At 38.2% G+C, this 25,572-nt stretch overlaps 1 protein-coding gene across 3 annotated transcripts; it reads right to left on the bottom strand.

Annotated features, from left to right (window-relative positions):
• Positions 1-138: 138 nt before the first annotated feature.
• Positions 139-25,572, bottom strand: SHH1 (SAWADEE HOMEODOMAIN protein). Of its 3 annotated transcripts, none has more exons than XM_077372479.1 (9): positions 25,274-25,572; positions 21,510-21,595; positions 21,311-21,356; positions 21,021-21,162; positions 8,817-8,880; positions 7,316-7,367; positions 1,021-1,137; positions 798-917; positions 139-481 (listed from the first exon to the last, which is right to left on the bottom strand). In XM_077372479.1, the coding sequence occupies exons 1-9, from the start codon at positions 25,325-25,327 to the stop codon at positions 437-439; spliced, it is 726 nt and encodes a 241-aa protein (XP_077228594.1). In that variant the 5' UTR covers positions 25,328-25,572; the 3' UTR covers positions 139-436. The 3 variants fall into 3 exon arrangements, with proteins under 3 accessions (XP_077228594.1, XP_077228589.1, XP_077228599.1); XM_077372474.1 differs by having other exon boundaries at positions 994-1,137; XM_077372484.1 differs by lacking the exons at positions 21,311-21,356; positions 21,510-21,595 and having other exon boundaries at positions 994-1,137.

Raw genomic sequence — 25,572 nt, forward strand, 5'->3', positions numbered from 1 at the left:
CAAGGTGCTTAAAGGAAGGAAGCAGTAATCTAGGATAATGTACTTATTCTACCTTTTGTTCCTTTGATTTGGCCTCGGGTATGCCTGTGCCTTTGTTTTAATACTTGGCAAGATGACCGGGATTTGAACCGACATAGCTCCAAACTCAACTGCCAACCCGAAGGCACCTCATTGAAGTAAAGGCAGCTTACATAGTTCTTTTTCAATGAAAGCAGGATGGGACCTCTGGTCCCGAATGCCCATCTTAACATTAATGAAATAAGTCAATTTTCAAAAAAAAAAATATGCTGGCTGTTTTGCTCAATAGCCGAGAAACTACAGAATAAATGCGCAATGCTAAGATTCCAAATCTACTCTACAACAACCAATTTCAGTTCTCATCATAACCCACCTCCATGTCCATGAAGAACACAAGAAACACAGTACCACTTGACTATCAATATGATGGGCGGCGACAGATTCTTCTCAAATTAACTCTTTCCTGCCACCCACAAGAGAAGAAATAAAATCAGATGATACAGAGTGGCACTTTCTCAAACAATCAATTTAGGTCTTTAACATACAATTATATAAAGGAGAAAACTTTTAGAACAGTAGGCATGGCCTAATGTCATGTACACAGTGTGACAAGTGACTGGATTTGTTGATCTAGTTTTAGTCAAGCACTCCCGCGGAGTGGGTCCGGACAGTAGTGCTGCTGGAAAACAAAACCGGGGAGGGTGGGAAAAACCAAACACCGAACAATATATACACAGTGGGATCAGAGAGTGACAATAAGTGCATGAAATTGAAATTACCTCTACATGATCATGATCATAACGAACCAAGAAGAGGCACCTGCAGCCCCTTATATCGTGTAGTCTTCTTTTGATTTCCAAAACATGGGCATCAAAGTAAGAGGCATGATCCTTCCTCTCCTGATATAACCCATGGGATTTCGCTAAGTCCATGGGATGAAACAAAAGGATGTAAGGAGATCTTAATGGAATTTACCATGTAACAGAGGACGAGATCTCCCACCTCGACCTTCCCACACTCGGAAGGCTCCAGTGGTAGAGAACGCTCACGAATGGCCTTTTTGATGTTTACCCACTCATCCTCCTCAGCACCAAATCCTATATACCTGACACGCACTTCCTGTAACAAAACAAAAGACACATGGAGTAAATGCACATTACAATGCCTTGCCAGGATACTTTGGGACATGGTCAAATAAGTGGTGTAAGGAATACCCCACGGAAATTATAACTGTGAAGGCCAGTTCTATAGCACATGGAATAAGAAAAATATGGATAATTCATTAACCCTTAGCATAAACTTCTAAGTAATGAAGAAATCACTATTTTTTGAAAAAAATAATTGGTGTTAAAAAAAAAGCAGAGGTACAAAGAGGATGGGATGTCCCCAATAACGCAAACAGAAACTAGCTACCACAAAGTGATGTAGGGTGAGAAGAGAATTAGAAGAAGAGGAAGGAAGAAGAAGATGAAGAGAAGAATTAGAAATAGAAGGGAAGAATTTAGGGAAAAGTTGAACTTAAGAGGGGAAAGAAATCTCACTTAATTAATCAATAATTCGTCAAAAGTAACAAAAGAGTTGTAGCTTTGCCTATAAATAGGTAATTAACAATTCCTAAAAGAAATAAACTTACTTAAGAATTGCTAAAAGACTAGAACACCCCAAAGACTAAAATAACCCTAATAAATGAACTATGCCTCAAAATACCCCTAATAATACTAAAAATAACAAAAAGATCCCTAAGGGGCATTAATAACAATAAAAAAACCTCTACGGGGCTCCTCGAGGGCGGCCCCACCTAGAATAAACTAGCAAGGGATGTCGATCCGCATCACAAAGATTACAAAATGGGGAAGATGTTGCAGATAGTAAGTCCTAAGCGAGAAATGCCTTCTTTAACGAAAGGGTCTGAATTGTTATTGGCGGAGCCTAGTTGATGGTGTAGAGACAATTTGAGAAGACTGCAGAGATCAACTATTTCCAAAATGACAAGAGACTAGACGCCAGGGATCATCAGATAAACCTTCCGCCCAAACAATAACATTACTCGAGTCGCCCTCCACTATGCACCTCCCTTCAAAACATTCCTTACATATACATAATCCGGTTAATACTGCTAAAGCTTCTGCTTCATTTGCATTCATGTCTCCACATGGCCCAGATAAAAACTTGAGAGTATCACTATTATGGTCCCTGAAAATACCTCCAATCCAACTGGTCCAGGATTACCTAAAAAGCTCTGTGAAATATACATTAGCCAGAGGTTCCGACCATCAAGTTGACACTTTGTGCAAAGACTTCCTTTCCTAGATCACCATTTTTTAATGCTTGAAGGTAATGATCCTGCTACCATTTTGTCTTTACTCCGATAAATCGAATTGATCATGATTTCATTCATCATCTGTCCAATCGTTATACGTTTCTCTTGGAAGATAACCTTATAACGCTCCTTCCATAGATGCCAGATCACTGCAAAATGTGATAATTGGGGGAGAGCAAAAAAAAAAAAAAAAACTTAAGCCTCCCTGGTTCCATTGGGCAAAGATATGATCCTCTTTGATCCCACCAAGAATTGTAGCTTTTGCTTGTACGGTTGCAGCCAAAAAAGATTAATACTTGCGACTGTTTCAAGAGAATATGCATTCAACTCTCTGTAGATGCGCTTTTTGTCGAGGAATCTATTGATCATTTTTTGTTACTTTGTGGCTTCTCCTTTCAAATTTGGGGAGCGCTTATCCGATTCAACGTGACATGGGTCTTTCAGGATGATATCTCATCAACCTTATTTGGTTGGATTCTTGTCCCTTTTTTTTTCTTTTTTTTTTTTGGTGAAAATGAGGGAGGATTAAGTTCACCAAAACGTTAAAGAGAGACCTTTTTCTTTAACGTTAAAAAGAGTGCAGCACCGGAAAGACCTCAAAATTTTATAGATAAAGCGAAAAACCAAGAGGACTGACTAACAGCCTTGCCTCAGGAACAAAACAAGGAAAACCCCCCTAAAAGAAACTCAAAAGCCTGAGGTGAACCACCACCCTCCCAAATCTCTAGGCTGCCAAAAGATCAGGCCGGGGGGCAAAGAATCAACGCAACACAATAAAGGACTATCCTGATTGGGTAGAGACATCAGTTATTTGATCTCTACTAACCTTGTTGAGCTGGCTAGCAGACTAATGGAATCGAAATGATCTCTGGATTGATCAGAAGATCCTTTCAACTGGCTAGAATCCGTTACTTGAACAAAAATAGAGAATCGTATCAAATATTTGACAATAAATTTTGTACCTTGCTAAAATAACCAATCCTTGTTTACCAACTGTCCCAGGTCTTCCACTTCAAATTCCTTATTTATTAAACTTTCAATTGAATTCGGATCCATTAGAAAAGCATAAGATATATTTTCATTCCTAGCTCTATGCATCAGATTGATAGATGGCTCCCCACTAACTGAAACAGCTCCCCCACCACCTCTTTGATTCTATTAGACATGTGGGGGACTGATCTCAAACTACTGATCTGGGAAATCCAGAAGGCAAAAGCATCTGATCAAGAAAGAAACACTCTAAGCATTCATTATGAACAATTACAAGAAATCCAGGACTAGTCTGCATAGGTGTCAAAAGCTTGGTAAGGCAGTAGTAGGTCCCAAAACAGAGTAAAGGTAATCATTCAAAAAAACATAGAGTAAAGGTAATCATTCGAAAAAAGAAAAAAAAACAGAGTAAAGGTATCGAGTAAGCATACACACTGTCTTAGACTAAGAAAAGTGTTATATGGACGAGTTGACTAAGGAATGCTCCCTTCATCATAACGCCATGATCTCAAAGATATGACACCTTTCTTGGGAAATCTAGAAGGCCAAAATGCTTATACACTAGTAAATTGAGACAACGTTATATACTATGAAAGTAGACAAGGCATAGTGACGTATCGCATGCAATGTTCTTCATATAATCACACCCAAAAAGTTAAACCAACGAGAAAGGCACTTTGTAGTCATTTTGACAAGAAATGTGTTAAAAAAAGAAGAAGACAACAATCCAGGAAATAAATAAATAAAGCTTCTAATTATTTGACTCCTTTGGATTCATGCCACATAGATAGATAGTACAAAAGTTAGATTAAACCTTGAAAAAAAATCTCCAAAATGTGGTGTGTTAGTGCACCCTACTACTAGTCACTAGGGGTACAACTCAGGTTGATTTTTTGGAATTCAGGTTGAGCTTTTATCTTGAAATCAGGTCAGGTTTAGGTTGAATCCCGTTCATTTTTTAGCAAAATCTCATCCCAGCCCAGCCCAACATGCACAGTTGTACCACAGCTCATAAGTAACTTGTTTTTAGCATTAGGAGGTCCATTCAACATACCTCAAACTTCAAATGTTTTAAACAGATTTACTGACCTAGAGATAAAAAGTAACACACTAAATAAGAATATAGAGATCAACCCTAACCAAGTAAAAGAAACCATAAGTGCAATTTTTAACAAATAGTTAATGGCACCCGAATCAACAACCCCATAGAAAGCAGCTGTTTTTTAACATAAGTAAATAATAAATAAAGGAAAAGAGAATTACAAAGGGAGAGCTGAAACAGCCCTACAAGGTCAAAGAGTTAATGGGCAACCAATAAATAAAGATCTCTCTTGTCTCCTTCTCTAGCCACTCCACCTACCAGCTCATTCACACTTAGAAACATGTTTGAAAATGGGAGCAAGATCGCTAGTAAGGTCTCTAAGAGTAATGCTCCATGAGCTCGCTTCAAAGTAGATGGCCATAAAAGGCATTAGAAGAGTCCCCTCCACCATAAGAGCACCGGTAACATCCGTTTTGAAGATACGAAGACCGGAAAAAAGAGCAAGCCCTTCCGCCTCGTTGGAATCCATAATGCCAACCAGAGAATACTAATAACCTCTCCTCCATCATTCCTAAACACCCTGCCAATGCCTTCCTTTTGAACTATCATTGGAGTTTGCCTTGAGGCAATTACAAGGTGGTGATACCCACACAACATCCTTCCAATAGAAATAAATGCCCCCCACCCACCACCGACTAACCCCAAAACTCATCCCATCTGATTGCACAGCGAATGTCAGAGATTAATGTCACGGAAAATCAGCCATAGAGAGGAACAGTTCTTATCAAAGATTATCTCGTTTCTTTCATTCCATAAAACAACTGGATATGGAGTGCTCTTCCAAAGTGCCTTACCTTTACTGCCAATAGATCTTACATACCACCCCTTGGAAAGCTCCAACGCACATGTTTGAAAACACCCAAGAAATGCCAAAGCATTTGCGAAAGTGAGACCGAATGATCATAACAATTTGCAGTGAAGGAAGAGATTATTCATCGATCCATTCGCATGATTACAAAAAAGCACACGTTTACAACAGTAAATTTCTTCAATTTAAGTACAGATATTAATGATTTCCTTAGCCATCATCCAACAAAAAGCCTCCACTCTAGGATAGAATGCAACACCACACAAAACAAAAAAATTGGGACTCTAACCTAGTCTCATCAATGCTACTGTCAGTCTAACCTAGTCTCATTGATGCTACTGTTAGTCAGTAGGCTGCTGTTATGCTACTCGTGAAGATAAACCAGCGTCAATGAGTGGGATCCAACTAATCACATGGGGTTGAAAAGCCACCCTACTTCCTCGAAAGATTAGGATCAAATCCATAACCCGTTAAAGGATCAAGATAGGAAGTCTCAGATGAATCATATGATCCCGGGTTAGTCAGTGAACACTTATCTGACATGATGGTATTCGATGACACCATCACTTGACGATTTCTATAAGCTTTCTTCGTTCAAATCACAATGTATGTATAGTACCACACATTCTATAAATTACTACCTACATGCACATAATTGGTTCTCAGTCTTGTACCATGCAAAAAGTTGGTCGTGTAGGTGATTGTTGCACCCTTAACCCCTTCACTATGACAGGAGGCTAAAATTTAGTGATCCTATGGCCATGTAAAATTAGGGGAATGACATTGTTGGAAAAGAAGCTAGCTTAAAGCCAAACACCACATGCGCTTGGGAAAGGTTCTATGGGAATTTAACTCGACTTTAGATATCTACTAGTCAATCAGATTCCCTAATCATTAGCATAATGTCATGACATGCACTTGTATTACTTATATGCCTGTTGGCACATTAAGTGTTTGACTGTTTTGCTTGCAAATATTTTTAGTTAGCGAAACATCAGTTTACTCGATAAATGAGCAAGTTCATGATATGGTGAAAAACAATTCTTAGCTACAAGCTCGTGCGAGATTAAAGGCAATTATATTGGTGTATGTCATGGGAACCTAATATAGGCTATTGGAGATAGGATGTTGACTTGCTAATCAAATGGAGATTTCGTACGTCATGGAAAAAGGGATGAATCCCAAAATTCCCATGCCTCAGGTCTCAGCATACTAAAGATCATGCTTAGATAGTCTAGTCAGATTCAAGGAAACAATGCTATTAGTTGATTTATGATCTACGTGGAAAATTACATGTATTAGGATGCTAGTGACATTTTTGCAAATACTACGAGCATTATGCTATTTTTTATATTAATGGCATACGTGTAATCATTACAAAGGGAGGGAAAACTTGATCAGAATCAAACCTTAGAGATTTTATGGGTATTACGATTTCCAAAAAGTGACTTTGGGTTGGATTTGGAATCTTAGATCGTGGATTATTAAAAAAAAACATTTAAGCTTCCATTTCGAAGGAAAAAACTCTTTCTTTGGGAGATTAGTGTAGAAATCACTCTCCTTCATCCTCCTCCCATAGCTTTTCCCTAAAGATTGAGTTCAGATCCAAGACATCCATTTTCATATAGCGTGAGATCTACAGGAATAAAGCTACAATCACCCCTCATGATCCAAACACCCCTCCATAGATCATTACTTTCGCCTATAATGTGTTCTTGGTCTTGCGATGACTTCAAGGAGATTATTTGCTCGGATGCAAGTACACAACACCCCTCCATTGATCAACACTTTCCTCAGTGATTTGGATGTATGAGCAAAATTAACTGTCAAAAGCAAGCTCCACATCATCTTTCCTTTATCAACTTAGAGGAGAACTGATATAAAGTTATCCAAAATGAAAAGTACTCACTCGCACTAGATACAGCATCCCCAAAATCTAAGATCAAATATTTAGCACTGATCAAAATTAAAGATTTAAATAGAGCATATAAGAGTCTATTTACTAAATGCAAAGTCTAGCATTACTATGACGTTCATTTAAAGAAATATATACAAAATATGATAAAAGAATCCTTACGAGTTCGCCTGAACTAAGAACTCTGTGTGTGAGAAATGAAGCAACGTCATACCTGCAAAGCTAGAAAAATAAGTTAGGTAGGAATGTCATAAATCCAATAAGAAAAACAAAAACATGATCAAGTTCAAAATACCATCAATAGGATTATATAGAAGGAAAAACAAAATCCTATGTTATGCAATTCAACAATGATTTAGTGATTGCCAACCTTGAGAACAAAGTTGCTCTCCAAGAGTGCCATGCTGAAAACCTAATTATAAATCTAGATAAGGCTTCTAATTTTAGGGTGTATTCAGAATTATAAATAAGGAAACAGAAAGGTCAGGGTTATACTTAATGAAGATTATTGAATTTATGTAAGTCAGTACTTTTGCCAACAACTCCTTGAAGATATCTGCTTGAATTTACCATGAGTTGGTCAAGATTGAATGTGCTTGTCTAGGTAATATGTACCAAGTCAAAAAAATACATTCCTATAGGAATTAATCAAAAATTTTCAATAAAAGCAGACTTTTTGGAGTATGAAAAAGTTGAAGGGAAAGAAGAATTTGCTACTGGGATAGCTTTATGTGTGTTTTTGTATATACATACACATATGGTTCAAGGAAATTTAAAGCCACATTGGCAATTTCTTCTAATTTTTTTAGAAAATAAGGAAACTGGATCGCATCACAGGAGAAAGGAAATCAAAGCATGCTGTGCCACCGTACCGGATCAACCGGTTTACCTGTCCTTGTCTAGCAACCAAAGGCAGTGTTTTCTCACAAGATCAGAACTTTTTTTGGCAAGGAGAGTAGGTCACTGGGATTGCGGTGGATTGGATGACCAAAAGTGTTCAATTCATGAATTTGTATCATTCAGGTCAATATGATAGATAAGTCTAACAGCAGTATATGCTGCTTCACAAAAATCACGAACAGTTTACGACTAGGGACTATTGCAAACTTTTCACAATAGTGGGTTGAAGTTTTGAACCGCATGAGGTCTTGCATTGCAAGTTAGTCAGAAATCCAATTTGAAATACTATAAGGAGCTATCAATAACGCTAACAAAATCATAAATGCCATGCCTTTTATGAGGGCCTTCCCACTCCCAGACATCAAGGCAAGAAGAAAGAAAGAAAGCTCCTCCAAAGGAAAAATTGTGTACTCATGAAATCATGCGCACAAAGACTTGGCTAAAGCCACATTGGTATAGCAAGGCCATCTAGTAAAAAACCCAAACACATAAAAAACATGTAAGAAAAGAACTTGACAAAAATGTAGGGTAAAGCAACTCAAAATGCAAATTGTTGTTTCCTTAAATAAGGCCTAGTCTGGTTTACTTTTTCAAGACTGAGCCTCAAAAAAATAGCGATACATAGAACTCCAGTTCCGTAAACATACAAGAAACATCTAGCAAACATACCAGCCATACAAAACATATGAGATTAAAAAGAACGGAAATTGCGGACAAAGAATTGCAGCACAAAATGAATCTTTTTTGCTACGTGCATGCTTACCACGCCCCGTCTTTTGATGATTTAGCCTCAAATTCTAACTCAGATAGATCTGGGACTTTTGCACCTGTGTCCGAATTAAGAATGAGTACACTGGACTACAGAAATAATGTTGAGAAGCTAAATTAAACGTACCATAGTATAAATCACAACTGATGCAAGGAGTCCCTACTCAATCCTGAAATTTAAGCGAAACAGATATCCCTAGAGTGCTCTAGCCATGAACTCGAGGATGGCGACAACCAAAGCAGAGGTAGAAGCAGGTATGATTAATAGTCCACAGAAGCTGAGAAAGAGAATTCATGGCTAAGGGCTCTTCATTGAGAAGGTAGAAAGCAGGTGTGAAGAGTCCAATGATTTGTAAGGTTGGAGGATTTCTTATTTAAGCTCTTGTTTGAGTCGTCACAGGAAAGCCCCTACCTTTTCCTGTGTGACTGTGACTTATCAAACAAGAAATCCTCCAACCTTCCTCGTCAGTCAACCAAAAGACCCACCATAATTTTGTCCATTTACAAGGATCACTGTGCCCTATCCGTGATTTTACTAAATTAATTGAGGTGAGACTTTTATGAATCAACAAGTGTCGTTTAAGCAAACTAACGATGTTTCTGGGATTGCTTCAACGTTGTTCATCGCAGAATGAAAACAAATAATCAACAATAGATTGCAAACTTGCAAAGTCAATTTAAGGAAATGTTGTGATAAAACTACCATGAGGACTACAGCTAAACTAGCCTCAATACTAGAAATGCAAGGAGAAGCCAGTACCTAAATTATGACCAAACGGAGTCAACATAATAATCAACCGCTGGTTTCTCCAAACAAAGATGCATTGTTAAAAGGACAGTACTTTAGAATGAGAACTTATTCAGGGCAATCAGTAAAGAAAACAATTCCAACAGCATACTATTGCCAATCGAAAAAAGAATATGAAGGAAAGGTACTTGGCTATGGATTGCCCCGTGATGGGTCTCTGAGTAGCAAAAGTAGCATCATAAAAATGGACTGATGAGCAGCAAGCTTAACAAAGTAATCATTCAAAAAAAAAAAAAAACAAGCTTAACAAAGTAAGCAGGCACGTAATGCAAAAGCTTTTGGATTGCAAAGACAGTCTTGGCATGCTTTCTATAAAATTAACAAGTTGTCATGTCCTACACTAGAGAATTCTACAGATCCATCAAAATCATGATTTGTAATGAACCAATCATTTGATAGTTATAACTAGAAAGAAGTATGAAACTATGAAAGGATGGGTAGTGAATTCTCAAAAATAGTAAGGATAGCATTGCCTACCCAAAACAAAGAAATAAAGCACGAAATACAATGTTTAGAGACAATATACAAATTCTTCATGAGGCAATAGTTGTATATTAATTCAAGTCATGACTTTAAGACTCAAAAATACATAATGTATCGGACATAAAAAAAAATCCAAGATGTATCATATCATCTCAATGCAAACGTTGTGCCAGATGATATAAATAGTGTACGAGATGATATATCTAGTCATTTGCTTGTATCATCCTGCTTAATAAACCGATATATATATATATATATATATATATATATATATATATATACTTTAGTCCATGTGTGTATCATCCTGGACTCACTGCTGCACTGAAATCCCGTACTCCATTGGGACCGTCCTTCGCAACTGGAACACCGTAGTCTCGGAGAAACGGCATGGAAGTACCATAACCTCGCAATGGGCCCCTCCTCCGGATGGTTGGTACAAGTTAAACTTCGACGGCAGCTCATTCGGGAACCCCGGAAGAGCCGGAATTGGCGGCCTTATTCGAGACTCGGAAGGTCGGATCATCATGTCTTTCTCGGGATCCATTGGGATCTGTGATTCTAACGAAGCTGAGGCAAAGGCTCTCCTTTTTAGTCTTCAGTGGTATGCTGCTAACAATCTCGGCCCACTTATGGTTGAAGGGGACTCCACGAACGCAATCCCGCCTGGGCTTTAAATCGATCCTCTGGACCCTGGAAACTATATCCAACGTTGGAAGCTATTCGCGATCATCTCTGGGTAATTTGCCCTCAGATTAGGCATCAACGAAGAACCGCGAACTCTCAAGCTGATATCCTTGCTAAGGATGGGGTAGATATCTCTACGACGCGAATTTTATTACCTAATGGCGGGATAACTCTGTAACTGGGCATTTTTTGTGCCCTCTGATTTTTCATGTATTTCCTGTGGGATATCTTGTCCCCTTTTCTTCTATGGAATAAATAATCGTTACCTTTCAAAATATATATATATATATATATATATATATATATATATATGTTGGTATTTTAATTCAAAAGTGGCCTTGTTGGTAATTTACGAAGTTGTTTTGTTTACAAAAAGAAGCCACTTTGATTTTGGAAAATGAGTTTGCTCACTTCCTTCACAAAAGCGAATAGTCCCGTATTGGAAAGTAGAGAAAAGCTTCATGTGTTTATATAGCTTTTCTCTTCCTTAGCTTTGTGAATGAGAAGAGGAGAAAGGGGGCCTACGCGCATGAGCCACCAAGTGGACCTGGTGGGCTTTTGGCTATACCACACGCGCGCCACCCGGCCCGGCTAGCGTGTGAGTAAAGGTTTTTCCTTCCCCTACTTCTAAATTTTTGTTTCTGTCCGTTGAACTTCCCTTTACCTTCGCTGTTATTGATAAGGTAAGCCAGCGTACCTGAAGTAAGTCGGCTTACTGGAACGTCAATTAACTGGGTAAATAATGCCGCCGTTCCTTTTTACAAATAACTGCGACGTTCCTGAACGTTGTGGCTGTTGGAATGTGACCGTTCGCATCTGTAACGTCTTTTGGAACGGCTCTTTTTCTTAAAGGGCGTCTTTACTCCATTAAAGGGTGAGTTGAACGGACATGATTTGGTTTATGAAGAGGAAGTTCTCTGGTTTTTTCAATACACAGCAACAGAACGAAAAACTATTGCTTTCTTCTTGTCTTTCTCTACTTCTGTAAACAGAGTTTTCTCTCTTCCTCTTTATCTTTTACGTATTTTATTGGACTACTGGAGTGTTCGGGTGGTTCGAATCTCCTTGATCGTGCAGTTCTTGAAGATCGACGATGCGTCGGGCTGTTGTATCCTGGGGGTGATTGCGGCCAGTAATTTGCTGCATCGGAATTAGTTTCCACAGAGGCGCAAATTCACCTTAAAGAGAGCGACATAGTTCGTGCCTCATTTCGCCGCATCGGAAAAGGTTTCACTAACATCATTTGTTTGTTGTTTCTGTTTCTTAACAGAACTATGGTAAGCCGTATTATTCCCTAAATCCACAACAATTTTAAGGTGAATTTGTTATCTCTATATAATATGGCATCACGCGATGAAGTTTTGTCGGATTCTTCCAATCCGAATAAACCTTTTCATTTTAACGGTGCAAACTTTAAGAGATGGAAGAAGAAGATGTTCTTTTATCTATCCATGAAAAAGGTAGCCCATGTATTAACCGAAGCAAAGACATGGAGATCAGAACTAGAACCGACTCGTTCGGTATTGAGAAAACAGTGGAAAGAATCTGATTTCTTGTGTCAAAATTTTATCTTGAGTAGCCTTTCTGATGAATTGAATGATTTCTATAGTGACTCTCAAGACTCTAAGTCATTTTGGGAAGCATTACAGAAAAAATATGATACTGAAGAGGCGGGCTCAAAGAAGTATGTTGTTAGCAAATACTTTAGATTTTACATGGTTGATGAGATGACTGTTATATCACAGACATATGAATTACAGAAATTGGTCCATGACATTCTTGCAGAAGGAATGGTCATTAGTGAACAATTTCAAGTGGCTGTTGTGATTGACAAGTTGCCTCCTTCGTGTAAATATTTTAGAAACTTACATAAATCTAAAGAATTTTCAATGGAAAGCCTTCTTGTCCGTCTTCGGATTGAAGAAGAGAATCGTAATCATGATAAGAAAGAGGAAAATGTTAGCAATGTAAATGTTATTTCTATTTTCCAAAGCCAAAACCAGAAACCGCAAGTGAATCTGAAGCCTAAGAAAAAGTCAATGAAGAGGAAACAAAACCAAAACCGAGGTACCAATAAGAGTCAGAACCAAAACCCCAAAAAGAATAGTGATTATTCTAAGGTTGTGTGCTACAACAGTGGGTTGAAAGGGCATATTGCCCGGATGTGTCGGCAAAAGAAAAGTGCATAAGTCCCTCAGGCCAATGTGACTGAAGAGCCACTTGTGGCCATTATCACTGAGGTGAATGCCGTAGGCAAGTCTGATGGGTGGTGGGCTGACACAGAAACTTCTCGTCATGTGTGTTATGACAGAAGTTGGTTCAAAACTTATGCACATGTTGAAAGTGATAAGAAGGTGTTGTTGAGAGACTCTCACACCACTAAGGTACTCGGAACTGGGGATGTTGAACTCCGATTCACTTCTGGGCGGAAAGTATTGCTGAAGGATGTTCTTCACACTCCTGAAATGAGGAAGAACTTAGTCTCTGGTTTTTTTTTTAAATAAGGCTGGATTTAAACAAACCATTGAATCTGATCAGTACATTGTAACCAAGCATGGATCCTTTGTTGGGAAAGGATATGCTTCTGATGGGATGTTTAAACTTAATGTTGAAATGAATGTGATTTCTTCTTCTGCTTATATGCTTGATTGTGTGAACTCATGGCATGCTAGATTATATCACATAAATAAGAAATATGTGTATGGTATGAGTACTCTTGATTTAATCCCAAAAATAAAGTTAGAAGATTTTCAAAAGTGTGAGACTTGTAGTATGGCAAAAATAACTAGAAAGCCTTTCAAAAGTGTTGAAAGAAATTCAGAGTTATTAGAGCTAGTCCATACTGACATCTGTAAGTTAGATGGTATCTTAACTCGTAGTGGTAAAAGATACTTCATAACTTTCATAGATGATTTCTCTAAGTTTTCAATCATTTATCTAATAAAACAAAAGAGTGAAGTCTTGAAAATATCTAAAGAATATTTGTTAGAAGTTGAAAATCAGTTTCACATGAAAATCAAGAAACTTAGAAGTGATAGAGGTGGTGAGTATGAATCACTAGAGTTTACTGATTTTGTGAAATCTCTAGGGATTATATATGAAACCACGGCTCCTTACTCCCCCGCCTCAAATGGGGTTGTAGAAAGGAAGAATAGAACATTAGTTGAACTTACAAATGCTTTACTCCTAAGTTCAGGAGCTTCTTCTAACCTATGGGGTGAAGCAATTCTAACTTCAAACTATGTTCTTAATAGAATCATAAACTATAAAACTAAAGTGTCACCACTTGAGTTATGAAAAAACAGGAAACCTAATGTAAGTTACTTTAGAGTATGGGGTTGTTTAGCCTATGTGAGACTTCCTGATCTCAAAAGACCCAAAAGTAGGAAGTAGAGCATAGAATGTGTTTTTATGGGCTATTCTTTAAAAAGTAAAACATATAGGTTCCTTGACCTCAAAAATAATGTAATTGTTGAGTCGGTAGATGCTGAATTTTTTTATGACAAATTTCCTTTTAAATCTAGACGTAATGGGGGTACCAAAACTATTGTAAATAGTAAGGGTATTAAACATGGTTTAGATAAACACACTGAAATTAAAATTGAACCAAGGCGAAGTAAGAGGGCTAGAATAGCCAAAGAATTTGGCCCCGACTTCTATGCCTTTACCTTAGAGGGAGATTCATCTTCCTTAGAGGAAGTTTTATCCTCTTCGGATGCTGATTTTTTGAGAGAAGCCATCAATGATGAGATGGAATCTTTGTTGTCTAACCAAACGTGGAAATTGGTAGACTTGCCTCCAGGATGTAAAACTATTGGTTGTAAGTGGGTTCTTAGAAGAAAACTAAAACCAGATGGAACTATAGATAAGTTTAAAGCAAGGCCTGTGGCCAAAGGCTTTAAACAGAAAGAGAACATAGATTTCTTTGACACTTACTCTCCAGTTACAAGAATCACATCTATCAGAGTCTTAATTGCAGTGGCAACCATCCATAACCTTGTTATCCATCAAATGGATGTAAAGACTGCATTTCTAAATGGTAGTTTAGAAGAGGAGATCTATATAGATCAACCTGATAGTTTTGTTGCCTTTGGTTAAGAAAACAAAGTGTGTAAATTGTTGAAATCACTTTATGGTCTTAAACAAGCACCAAAACAATGGCAAGAGAAATTTGATAATGTTGTGATATCAAATGGGTTTAAGATAAATGAAAGTGATAAATGCATTTACTATAAGTATTCTGATTCATGTTGTATTATCATTTGCTTGTATGTTGATGATCTTTTGATTTTTGGTTCTAACTTAGAAGTAGTTAATAAAACCAAAAGCTTGCTTATGCAAAACTTTGATATGAAAGATCTTGGTGAAGCAAATGTAATCTTGGGAATCAAAATAACTAGATCTGAAAATGGTATTTGTCTTGATCAATCCCATTATATTGAGAAAATACTTAAGAAGTATAAGTATTTTTATTGTAAACTTGTTTGTACTCCTTTTGATCCAAGTGTTAGATTGTATTCTAAGGATGGTGACAGTGTGAATCAAAAAGGGTATGCTAGTATCATTGGTAGTTTAAGATATGCTACAGATTGCATTATACCTGATATTGCATATGTTGTTGGTTTGCTATGTAGATATACTAGTTGTCTTAGTATAGAACATTGGAATGCTATATCACGTGTAATGAGATATATTTTAAACGAACTATTACTAATGGGATTCATTTTCAGAGATTTCCTGCTGTCTTGGAAGGATTCAACGATGCGGATTGGAATACTTTGTCAGGATTCCAAAGCTACCACAGGTTATGTATTTACTATTAGTGGTGGTGCTGCATCTTGGAGATCTAAGAAACAAACTATAATCACTCAATCTACTATGGAATCAGTACTAATTGCTCTAACCTCTGCTTGTGAAGAAGCTACTTGGTTAAAGAATTTTTATCTGACATACCTGTGTGGTATAGACCTGTGTCTGCAGTTTTGATTCATTGTGACAGCATGGCAGCCATTGGAAGAGTACAGAACAAGTATTATAACGGAAAGTCGCGACAAATCCGAAGAAAGTACAGTACTGTGAGAGAATTGATATCCAATGGCACAGTCACCGTTGATTTTGTGAGATCAGGTGATAGCTTAGCAGATCCCTTAACTAAGGCCTTATCAAGGGAGAAAATCAGAATTATATCGAAGGGGATAGGACTTAAGCCCATTAATGAGTAATTACCTTTGATGGATACCCAATCTAGGGACTGGAGATCCCAAGAACTAGATTTTCAATGGGAAAAATGAGTCATAGTGTAATTGGTGGACGGTGCCACGATCATGCTAAATATGAGTTTATCTCGAAGTCTATCCCTATGGTGTAACCCAGCATGATATCCTGAAGCTGTGAGGTTGAGTATTTTACTCTTAATGAGATCTATAACTCATATGAGTGGGATGTCTAGGCTACAGGAGCATCCTTGATAAACTCACCTACATGTTTGCTAGGAAGTGGGCCGCTTCCAAAGAGAATGTGGGCTTAATTCTCTTCTGCTTACATGGACACTGGGATGTGCACAGGGCCGTAATGTGCAAGCTTGGAAGAACCAATAGAACACTTTAGCTTCAGGCGTGTGGTGTATTTCTTTCTAGCCCCCAAGGATTGTAGTTCAAGACATAGTCACTTCAACTCCTGGCGGTTAGAATACACTTACACTAAGCAAAGGTTCAAAACATAGTCACCTTTATTATGTGTGTTGCTTCACCGGTTGCCCAACACAAGTTATATTTTATTTTAAAATGTTTTCTATTAAAATAAGTGGGGGATTGTTGGTATTTTAATTCAAAAGTGGCCTTGTTGGTAATTTACAAAGTTGTTTTGTTTACAAAAAGAAGCCACTTTGGTTTTGGAAAACAAGTTTGCTCACTTCCTTCACAAAAGCGAATAGTCCCTTATTGGAAAGTAGAGAAAAGCTTCATGTGTTTATATAGCCTTTCTCTTCCTTAGCCTTGTGAATGAGAAGAGGAGAAAGGGGTAGGGGTGGTTATTCGGTTTAAACCAAACCGAATAGACCGAAATTTGGTAACCCAAATAATTTCAGTTACCAAATTTTGGTAACCCAAATAATTTCAGTTACCAAATTTTGGTAACCGAAACCGAACCGAAATTATCCGAAACCGAACCGAAACCAAACCGAATTGTGGGAGAAAAAGAGGGAAAAAATCAAAATCTCGGTTTGGATCGGAGGGCTAGGATCATCCGATCGAAATGATTTTTTGACCACAACCTAATTAAGTTGTGATCAATCAAATGGACGGTTTTGATCATCCTACGGAGTGCAAATATAACACTTTTTTTGGAAAAAAATAGTTTTCATCCATAATTTCGGTTATTTCAGTTAATCGATTTTATTTTTTTTGAGAAAACCGAAACCGAAACCGAATAACCGAATTTCCAAAAAAAAAACCCGAAACCGAACCGAAAAGAAAAAAACTGAACCGAACCGACCAATTCGGTTCGGTTCGGTTATTCGGTTTTAACTGAATAATGCTCACCCCTAGAAAGGGGGCCTACACGCATGAGCCACCAAGTGGACCCGGTGGGCTTTTGGCTATACCACACGCGCGCCGCCCGGCTTGGCCACGCGTGTGAGTAAAGGTTTTTCCTTCCCCTACTTTTTAATTTTTGTTTCTGTCCGTTGAACTTCTCTTTACCTTCGTTGTTACCTTCGCCGTTATTGATAAGGTAAGCCGGCGTACCTGAAGTAAGCCGGCTTACTGGAACGTCAATTAACTGGTAAATAACGCCGCAGTTCCTTTTTACAAATAACTGTGCCGTTCCTGAATGTTGTGGTTGTTGGAATGTGACCGTTCGCATCTGTAACGTCTTTTGGAATGGCTCTTTTTCTTAAAGGGCGTTTTACTCCATTAAAGGGTGAGTTGAACGGACATGATTTGATTTATAAAGAGGAAGTTCTCTGGTTTTTTCAAAACACAACAACAAAACGAAAAACTACAGTTTTCTTCTTGTCTTTCTCTACTTCTGTAAACAGAGTTTTCTCTCTTCCTCTTTATCTTTTACGTATTTTATTGGACTACTGGAGTGTTCGGGTGGTTCGAATCTCCTTGATCGTGCAGTTCTTGGAGATCGACGGTGCGTCGGGCTATTGTATCCTGGGGGTGATTGTGGCCAGTAATCGGCTGCATCGGAAGTAGTTTCCGCAGAGGCGCAAATTCACCTTAAAGAGAGCGACATAGTTTGTGCCTCATCTCGCCGCATCGGAAAAGGTTTCACTAACATCATTTGTTTGTTGTTTCTGTTTCTCAACAAAATTATGGTAAGCCGTATTATTCCCTAAATCCATAACAATATATAGCATTACCTGTCAATATCAGACTATACTTTAGTCCATGTGTCAAGTGTATTTTTGTCAAATTGCTTCATATGTGCAAACATGTGCATAAATACATACATTATATACGCATTCATACATTTATACAGTGAGAATATCGTGTGTATATATATATATATATATATATATATATATATATATATATATATAAATGGGAAATGATATTTCCACCCCTATTTTTAGCCATTCCATCCCGTTGTAGTAACTTTTATCATACTTATTTCTAAAACGAAGGAAATAGCTCAATAATATTTTCTTATTTCTTCTTCTTCTCCTCTCCCTCACCCAGACTCCCTCACTGACGCCGACACCCAAGTCCTATTTTGAAATCAACTGCCTAGCCGTCCTCTCCTTTGTCCTTACCCTTCCCGCTCCTCCTTGTTGACATTTTCATTTCAGGTCGTCTGTTGCTATTTTCAACTTTCATGTCGTCTGTTGCTACATCTTCATCGTTCATAGTCGTAGAGGCATCTGTGACAGATTCTCAATAGTAGGGCTTAATGAAAAATTTGTATAGATCTTGAAACATAAAACATATAAGAAATGAGACAAAATCAAATTCGGGAAAAGGAAAGAGAAAACTCAAATCCAAATGTTCTCCCAATCTCTCTCAGAAAAGATATATATATATATATATATATATATATATATATATATATAGAGAGAGAGAGAGAGAGAGAGAAAAAGGTTCCTGCGCTCGAGTGCTGGAAAGGGGGGTGGGGCCACATTCGGGGGGTGATCCTAAGCATTCATTTGACATGCCCCATCATGGATGGGGGGTATACAAAAAATCAGCTCCATTGGACCATCTTAGGGTGTCCATTTGTGGGGCCAAAAATGGACAGATACTGTTCGTCCACAAATCTGCTCATTTTTTGCCCCACAAATGGACACCCTACGGTGATCCTATGGGGCTGATTTTTTGTGGACACTCTATCCATGAAAGGGCCCATCAAATGAATGCTTTGGATCCCCCCCCCCCCAATGTGGCCCACGCCTGCAAGAACCCTCTTTTATATATATATATATATATATATATATATATATATATATATAGAGAGAGAGAGAGAGAGAGAGAGAAATATAGAGTAAATACTAAATAGGTAGCGGAAAAGGTGAAATCAAATTGTTAGAAAGAAATGGTTCAAAAAATTTCGCTGCCAACGAGACGAAAATGGACTCTGGCCTTCTACAATCTGATGGAGCAAATCCCTTTTAACCTATAGCTTAAAGTGAGGGATTTCGAGCTCTTTCTTGTAAGCGTCGAAAAGGGGATTAAAGAAGCAGAAACATGTTTCTAAGCAAATGTGTGGATATCCGAAAATCCTTCTGTCTCTTCTTTGTTCAGAGAGGATACAAGGACGAATGTAGAAACATGCAGACAACAGGGATTGAAGAACTGTCTCATGGTATCAAATGTCGGCTTCAGCTGACATGTTCCAGTTTCGGTACCAACTGAAATGATATTCACTAGAAGTGAAATCACTATAAAATTTTGACCAAAATTTTGGGCATGCCGATGGAGTTTCTATATCGTTTTGATCGTGAATGTGTATGGATTTCGGTTAACATGTGAAAATTTCAACCAAATTCCATAAAAATCTTCTGTTTTGACTGTTTATTTTCTTTTTCTTTTTTTGTTTGTTTCTTCAATGACGCTGCAAATGCATCAATTAATTGTAATTTGATACATTTGCACATGGATTAATACATGAAATTTCCATTTTCATGGATTTACTGTTTGAAATTTGGAAAAAATATAATTTTAAAAAAAAAAACCTATAAAATATGAGTGTTAGCTTCTAGTTTTTTTTTTTTTTAAAAAACAAAAAAAAAAACCCGTACTACATTTTCACTTCTAAAATTCTATTTGTTTCCCCCATATTACCAAATCGACTATAAAAGGCGGCCCAGTGCATGAGGCTCCCACCATTGCGGGGTCTGAGGAGGGCTAGATGTACACAGCCTTACCCCTACTTTGCAGAGAGGCTGTTTCTTTGACTCGAACACATGACCACCAGGTCACAATGGAGCAACCTTACCGTTTCGCCAAGGCTTGCCCTCTATGTTACCAAATCGAGGGGAATGTTACCAAATCGACTATATACCCCAGAAATAGATAGCCAGGAAAAGTAAAAGAAATTTTTAAAATTTATGAAGAGGAAAAGAAGAATGTGTAAAGAGGTTCGAAAGGTGCCATTAAAATGAAGGGGGACATCTCGAGCAACACGAGTTGTCGCACGAACCAGTGACGAGCTTCTGGTCCAGGGAGCTTGGAGACCTGGATGACGTTGCAATGCAACGAGACATTGTTTAGGACTTGTCCGATTCATGCTGGCGATCCGGTTAGGTTACGTGTCTGGGTTCTGTTTCAGGTGGGTTTTGGTTTTGGTTGGGGAGAGAGCTAACAGAAGATGCTAAGAAGCAGTGTGCTGGTCAGCGCCACGGTTGCAGGCAAGGTTATGTGTGTGTGTGCGCATAAGCCACAAATTTGTGGACATTGTTTGTCCAAATAGCAAGGTTAAATAACATACAAAAGAAAAATAGAGAAGGTTGATGCTCAATTAGAAAAAGAGAGATGATCAAAGATGTGATTCGTTTAACATATTAATAATAGCAACCATTTACTAGTGTAAATAAGGTTTCCAACAAAGCATTTGCACTTAAAGAATCTCTCTTCAAAACCAATAAATAAGCAAAAGAACATAAACAATGATGCAAGACCCTAAATCTCACACATATACAGTAAATAAAGTGGTATTGATTTACTTGAAAGTATCATAGCTACACCCAAGTGTAAAATGAACTGATTTTAGTACATAAAGCACCTTTAGAAATGTCAGAAGAACTTTCAGGGGCGCTGTTTGAGAGGGAAGCATCTGGAAGAAAAACTGTTTCTTTTGATACAATGGGTGAAGAATTAACTTTGGCCATGCCGGCTTGTTGCTTACATTGGAACCAACTTTGTACCTGAGACAGGGCATATGCAAGACCAGTAGAGATATATGAGAGATTTCATATGATATTGATATGAGGAATGATAGACTGAAGTTGCAAAAAATCAGCTACAAGGGCGCTCAATATAAAGAAGTCCTGGTCCTAGTCAGAAATAAAAGACCTGTTTCCACTGTAAAGCAGTCTTTCCAGCACGACCAGAATCAAGACTGACATGACGATCCACATCAAGAGAAAAGAGAACCATTGATTAGACTATAAATATTTATGATACATGATAAAGCACTATCGCGCATTGAAGACCTAAATAAATGGTGCACCAATGTAGGGCTATAGTCACATAAGCCTGGTATGGAGCTCACTTGAATTTTTTTGTAAGTTTTTGACAGAAATTCTGATTCAAATACTGATCTTCTGCTTTCTGAAATAACTTTTCCATTTGCTCAATCTGTTGAAATGTGACAAGAAAATTCAAATCAATCCTTTCCTACCTCTAAATGAGAAAATTATGAGAGGATGAGTTACTATTAACAATGGATAGTAAGAGAGACTCGGCACATTTTAGAGACCATCATGACCTGCCTTACAACGGGACCCTCTATCATACCCAAGGAAATTGCTAACCTTAGGCCTCAAGTAAAGTATCATATGCACTTGAGATTGACTCTCTGAAAAATTTCACTTAAGAGCATAAAAACTTTATGCAGATATTATCATATTAAGGCACTCTGTAGACAACACATTTTCTCCCTCGATATGTATACATATATACACATACATAGATACATGTGTGTGTGAATCAACTTAATAGGCGAGCTTTAAATCAGTTTTGACCCTAAAACTTAAATCAGTTTTGATCCTGAAACTGGACGACTATTTTTTTTTTTTTCAAATGCGCTGAGAAAATAGAAGAAAGCACTACCAACCACTTTCATCCAAGGCAATTTATCATGGTCTCAAAAGAATAAGATGAGCAAATATACACATACCTACTAGAAAAGACATTTCATTCAGGTTGCATGCAAAACAGAAAAAGTGCTGAGTTGGACAAATTCTGTTCTGCTGTTGAATAGATGGATGGACAGAAACCTAGGCTTCTCAAACACAACAGATGCATCCAAAAATATTTTTATTTCCATTTTTAATCCTTAATTACTTGTAGGTTTATATAATCCTCATCAAAATTAAAGAACAGCCTGATTGAGGATTCCAGTTCACAATCCACCAAGTTACCACATTTTAGATTCGTGTACAGATGAAGAGAGGCATATTATAACCAATGTTTCAAAATGCGGATGGGGGTCAAAACTCAGCTGAAGAAAATCCTTGTCAACTCGGCACGACACAGTTGAGTACTCGGTTGACGCGATCATAACTCGGGAGAGCAAAAGGAGTTTTTATTGACTTTGTAAGGCAAAACGTGGAATGCGGCCAAGGCAAAACATGGAACGAGACCAAGGCAAAAGGGAGTCAACTCAGAATAGTCCAGGATGATACGGGGGAGTTTTGAAACTATGATTATAACACTACAAGTTGGGCAATAATAAAGTGCCATTTTCCCATTCTTACATTTGTGTTAACTTAAATCACTTGCACAGAGATGAATGATAGAACCCAGATGGAAAAGCAACTAAACCCATTAAATGCCAAGTTGCTGAATAGTTTCTATACAGGAAATAAACAACCCAATAAAACATTGAGAAAAAAAAAAGTTCCCTTCCAAAGGGATATAAAACCAAAAACAAAAAATGACACCCACAATCCAATCATGTCCACAAATATCAAACATCATTAAAAGAATATAATGTTATCATTCTCATAGAAGAAAACCAAATCCAAAACAAAATATAAAAAAATCTTGGAAAGTTGCCTTGTTTCTTGTCACGGTGGGAACCCGAAATAGGAAAGTGGGTTTTTAGGTTTTCTTAAAACGTACTCACATATTAAGGAGTGTGGAGGAAAGGTGTGCGGCTGGGGCTTAGGATTCAAAAGAGTGCCGGTTTGGGGTGTGTCTGCTACCTCAAGGGAGAGAGAAAGAGAGAAGGGGAGAAGAAGAGAGGGTTTTTTTTTATTGGGTTTCTTCTTAGGTTTATCTCTCGGGTGTTCTGTTGGGTTTTCTCTCGGTTACTCTTGGTGTACGGTCTTGGGTGAGAGAAGCGAGGAAAGGATTGTGGGTTTGTGGGTTTGGGTTAGTCCATTGTAATCCTTGTAGATTCTTTTTTCTCATAGTGGAAGATCGTGTTCTCGACCGTAGATGTAGGCATTGGCCGAACCACGTAAAATCTCAGTGTTCATCTTGTGGCTTGTGTTTATTTTATCTTTTTCCGTTTATTTATTCACAATTGGATGAGATTTGCCCTTGGATTTTCCCAACAAGTGGTATTAGAGCTCAGGTTGGAGCGATCGGTGTTGGGCAGTGGTTGGAGCGATCGTGGTCATCGTAGTTGGATTGTGGTTAGAGCGATAATTGGTGGTAGAAATATTATCTGAAAGATTCTCGTTTATAGTGGAGCGTTATGCCAAGAAATGGGGAGGAATTTAAGATGGCGGAAAAATCAAGTTCAGTTCAACATCGAAAGGTTCGATTGAAAGGACATATTCACTATAAGGCAGATGAGGGTGAAGGACATCCTAGTTCAACAGGGCCTAGCTAAGGCATTGAAGGGCAAGGATTGGAAACCATAGAAGATGATGGATGCCGAGTGGGAAGACATTGAGTCGAACGCAGTCAACACAATTCGGCTATGTCCAGCATATAATGTTATACTTAATGCTATGGAATAAGAAGAAATGCATAAGTTATGGGAGAAGTTGGAAAAGCTTTACATGTCAAAAAGCTTGGCCAACAGATCGTATATGAAGCGTCAATTGTACAAGCTGAAGATGCAGGAAGGCGGAGATCTTCTGGAACATATGATTGTGTTCAATGGGCTTGTGGATCAGCTCCACAAGGTTGATGAAAAATTGAAGGATGGAGACAAGGCCCTATTACTTCTTAGTTTACTTCTTGATTCATATGACAACCTAGTGACGACTTTATTGTATGGTAAGGATACGGTAAGTTAGAGTAAGTTACGGCGTCACTCTTATCGAATGAGATGGGGAAGAAGTTAAGGGGAGTCAAGAGCATGGATTGGTTGTTCATGGAGGGAATCAGAGAGGAAGGTCGTCTTCAGGAAAAGGCAGGTCAATATCCAGGGTAAAAGGAAAGGGCGTGCAATGTTATCATTGCAAGGAATATGACCACATCAAGCGGAATTGTCTGAAGCGAGCTCAACAGTCGGACAATAGTGCTACGAATACGGCGGTGGCTATAACGAATGAACAGAACAGAGACTTTGGAGACGTTCTCACACTCTCCGTAGGTAATCACACTTATCCTCATGATGAGTGGATTCTAGATTCAGAGAGCTCTACTCGGGAATATTTTAAAACATTCCAAGAGACAATGGCAAGTGTTGTGTCCTTGGGTGACGGATCTACTTGTGACGCCATGGGAGTTGGAACGGTGAAGATCAAGACGTTCTCACACTCTCCATAGTATCGCTTGGCTGGTTGGACTCTAGGGGTTGCAGGTATTCAGCTGCAGGTGGATCCATGAAAATCACACACGGTTGTATGTTTCTGATGAAAGGAGAGAAGTGTGGCGAATTATATTATCTGGTCGGGGATACAATGACTAGTGTTCCTAAGATCTCAATGGCTAGTTGGAAACGGAGTGGTAGAACGTGCACGTGTGGGGTCTCTTTTGCAGTTGGTCTTTGGGTTTATCTGTTGGATTTCTCGTAGGGCTATTCCCGGTGTACAGTCTTTGGGTGAGAGAAGCAGGGAAAGGGTTGTGGGTTTGTGGGTTTGGGTTAATTGTAATCCTTGTATATTGTTTTTCTCATAGTTGGCGATAGTGTTCCATTTATTTGTGCACGATCAGATCAGATTTGCCCAGCGGATTTCCCAACAAAAAACAAACCCATAAATCCCATCTCAATGTTGAGTAAACGACTCAAAAGTACATATGCATCCACAATCAAAATTTGCATACAAATAACTAATCAAAAAGATATATTGCAAACCCATATGAATCAAAGCAATTTCCAAGAAAGAAAATGAATGATAGTAGAGACATTACCTCGGACGGCGTAAAAATGGAATCCTTCTTTATTTTCGGCTGTGGCTGACCCATCTCCCCAGAATAAACTTAAAAAGCGGATGCTGAAGAGAACAAAAAGAATTCGAGAAGGCAAATTTCTTGGGTTTCCCTCTCAAAACAAAACCTGGTAATTAAAAAACCCTAAGACGCCCATAAGAGAATAAGAAAAAACGAACAGAAAAGGGAAATGTGTTGTTGTTAATTGGGGAAGAAGAAATATACGATGGAGGTCCCCCTGCCCTCCGTGCTACGTTCTTTTCCTTCTTAGACTCAGTATA

Source organism: Tasmannia lanceolata, unplaced genomic scaffold (assembly GCF_043159265.1).
Source record: "Tasmannia lanceolata isolate RefF3 unplaced genomic scaffold, GAP_Taslan_0.1 ptg000003l, whole genome shotgun sequence".
Lineage (NCBI taxonomy): Eukaryota > Viridiplantae > Streptophyta > Magnoliopsida > Canellales > Winteraceae > Tasmannia > Tasmannia lanceolata.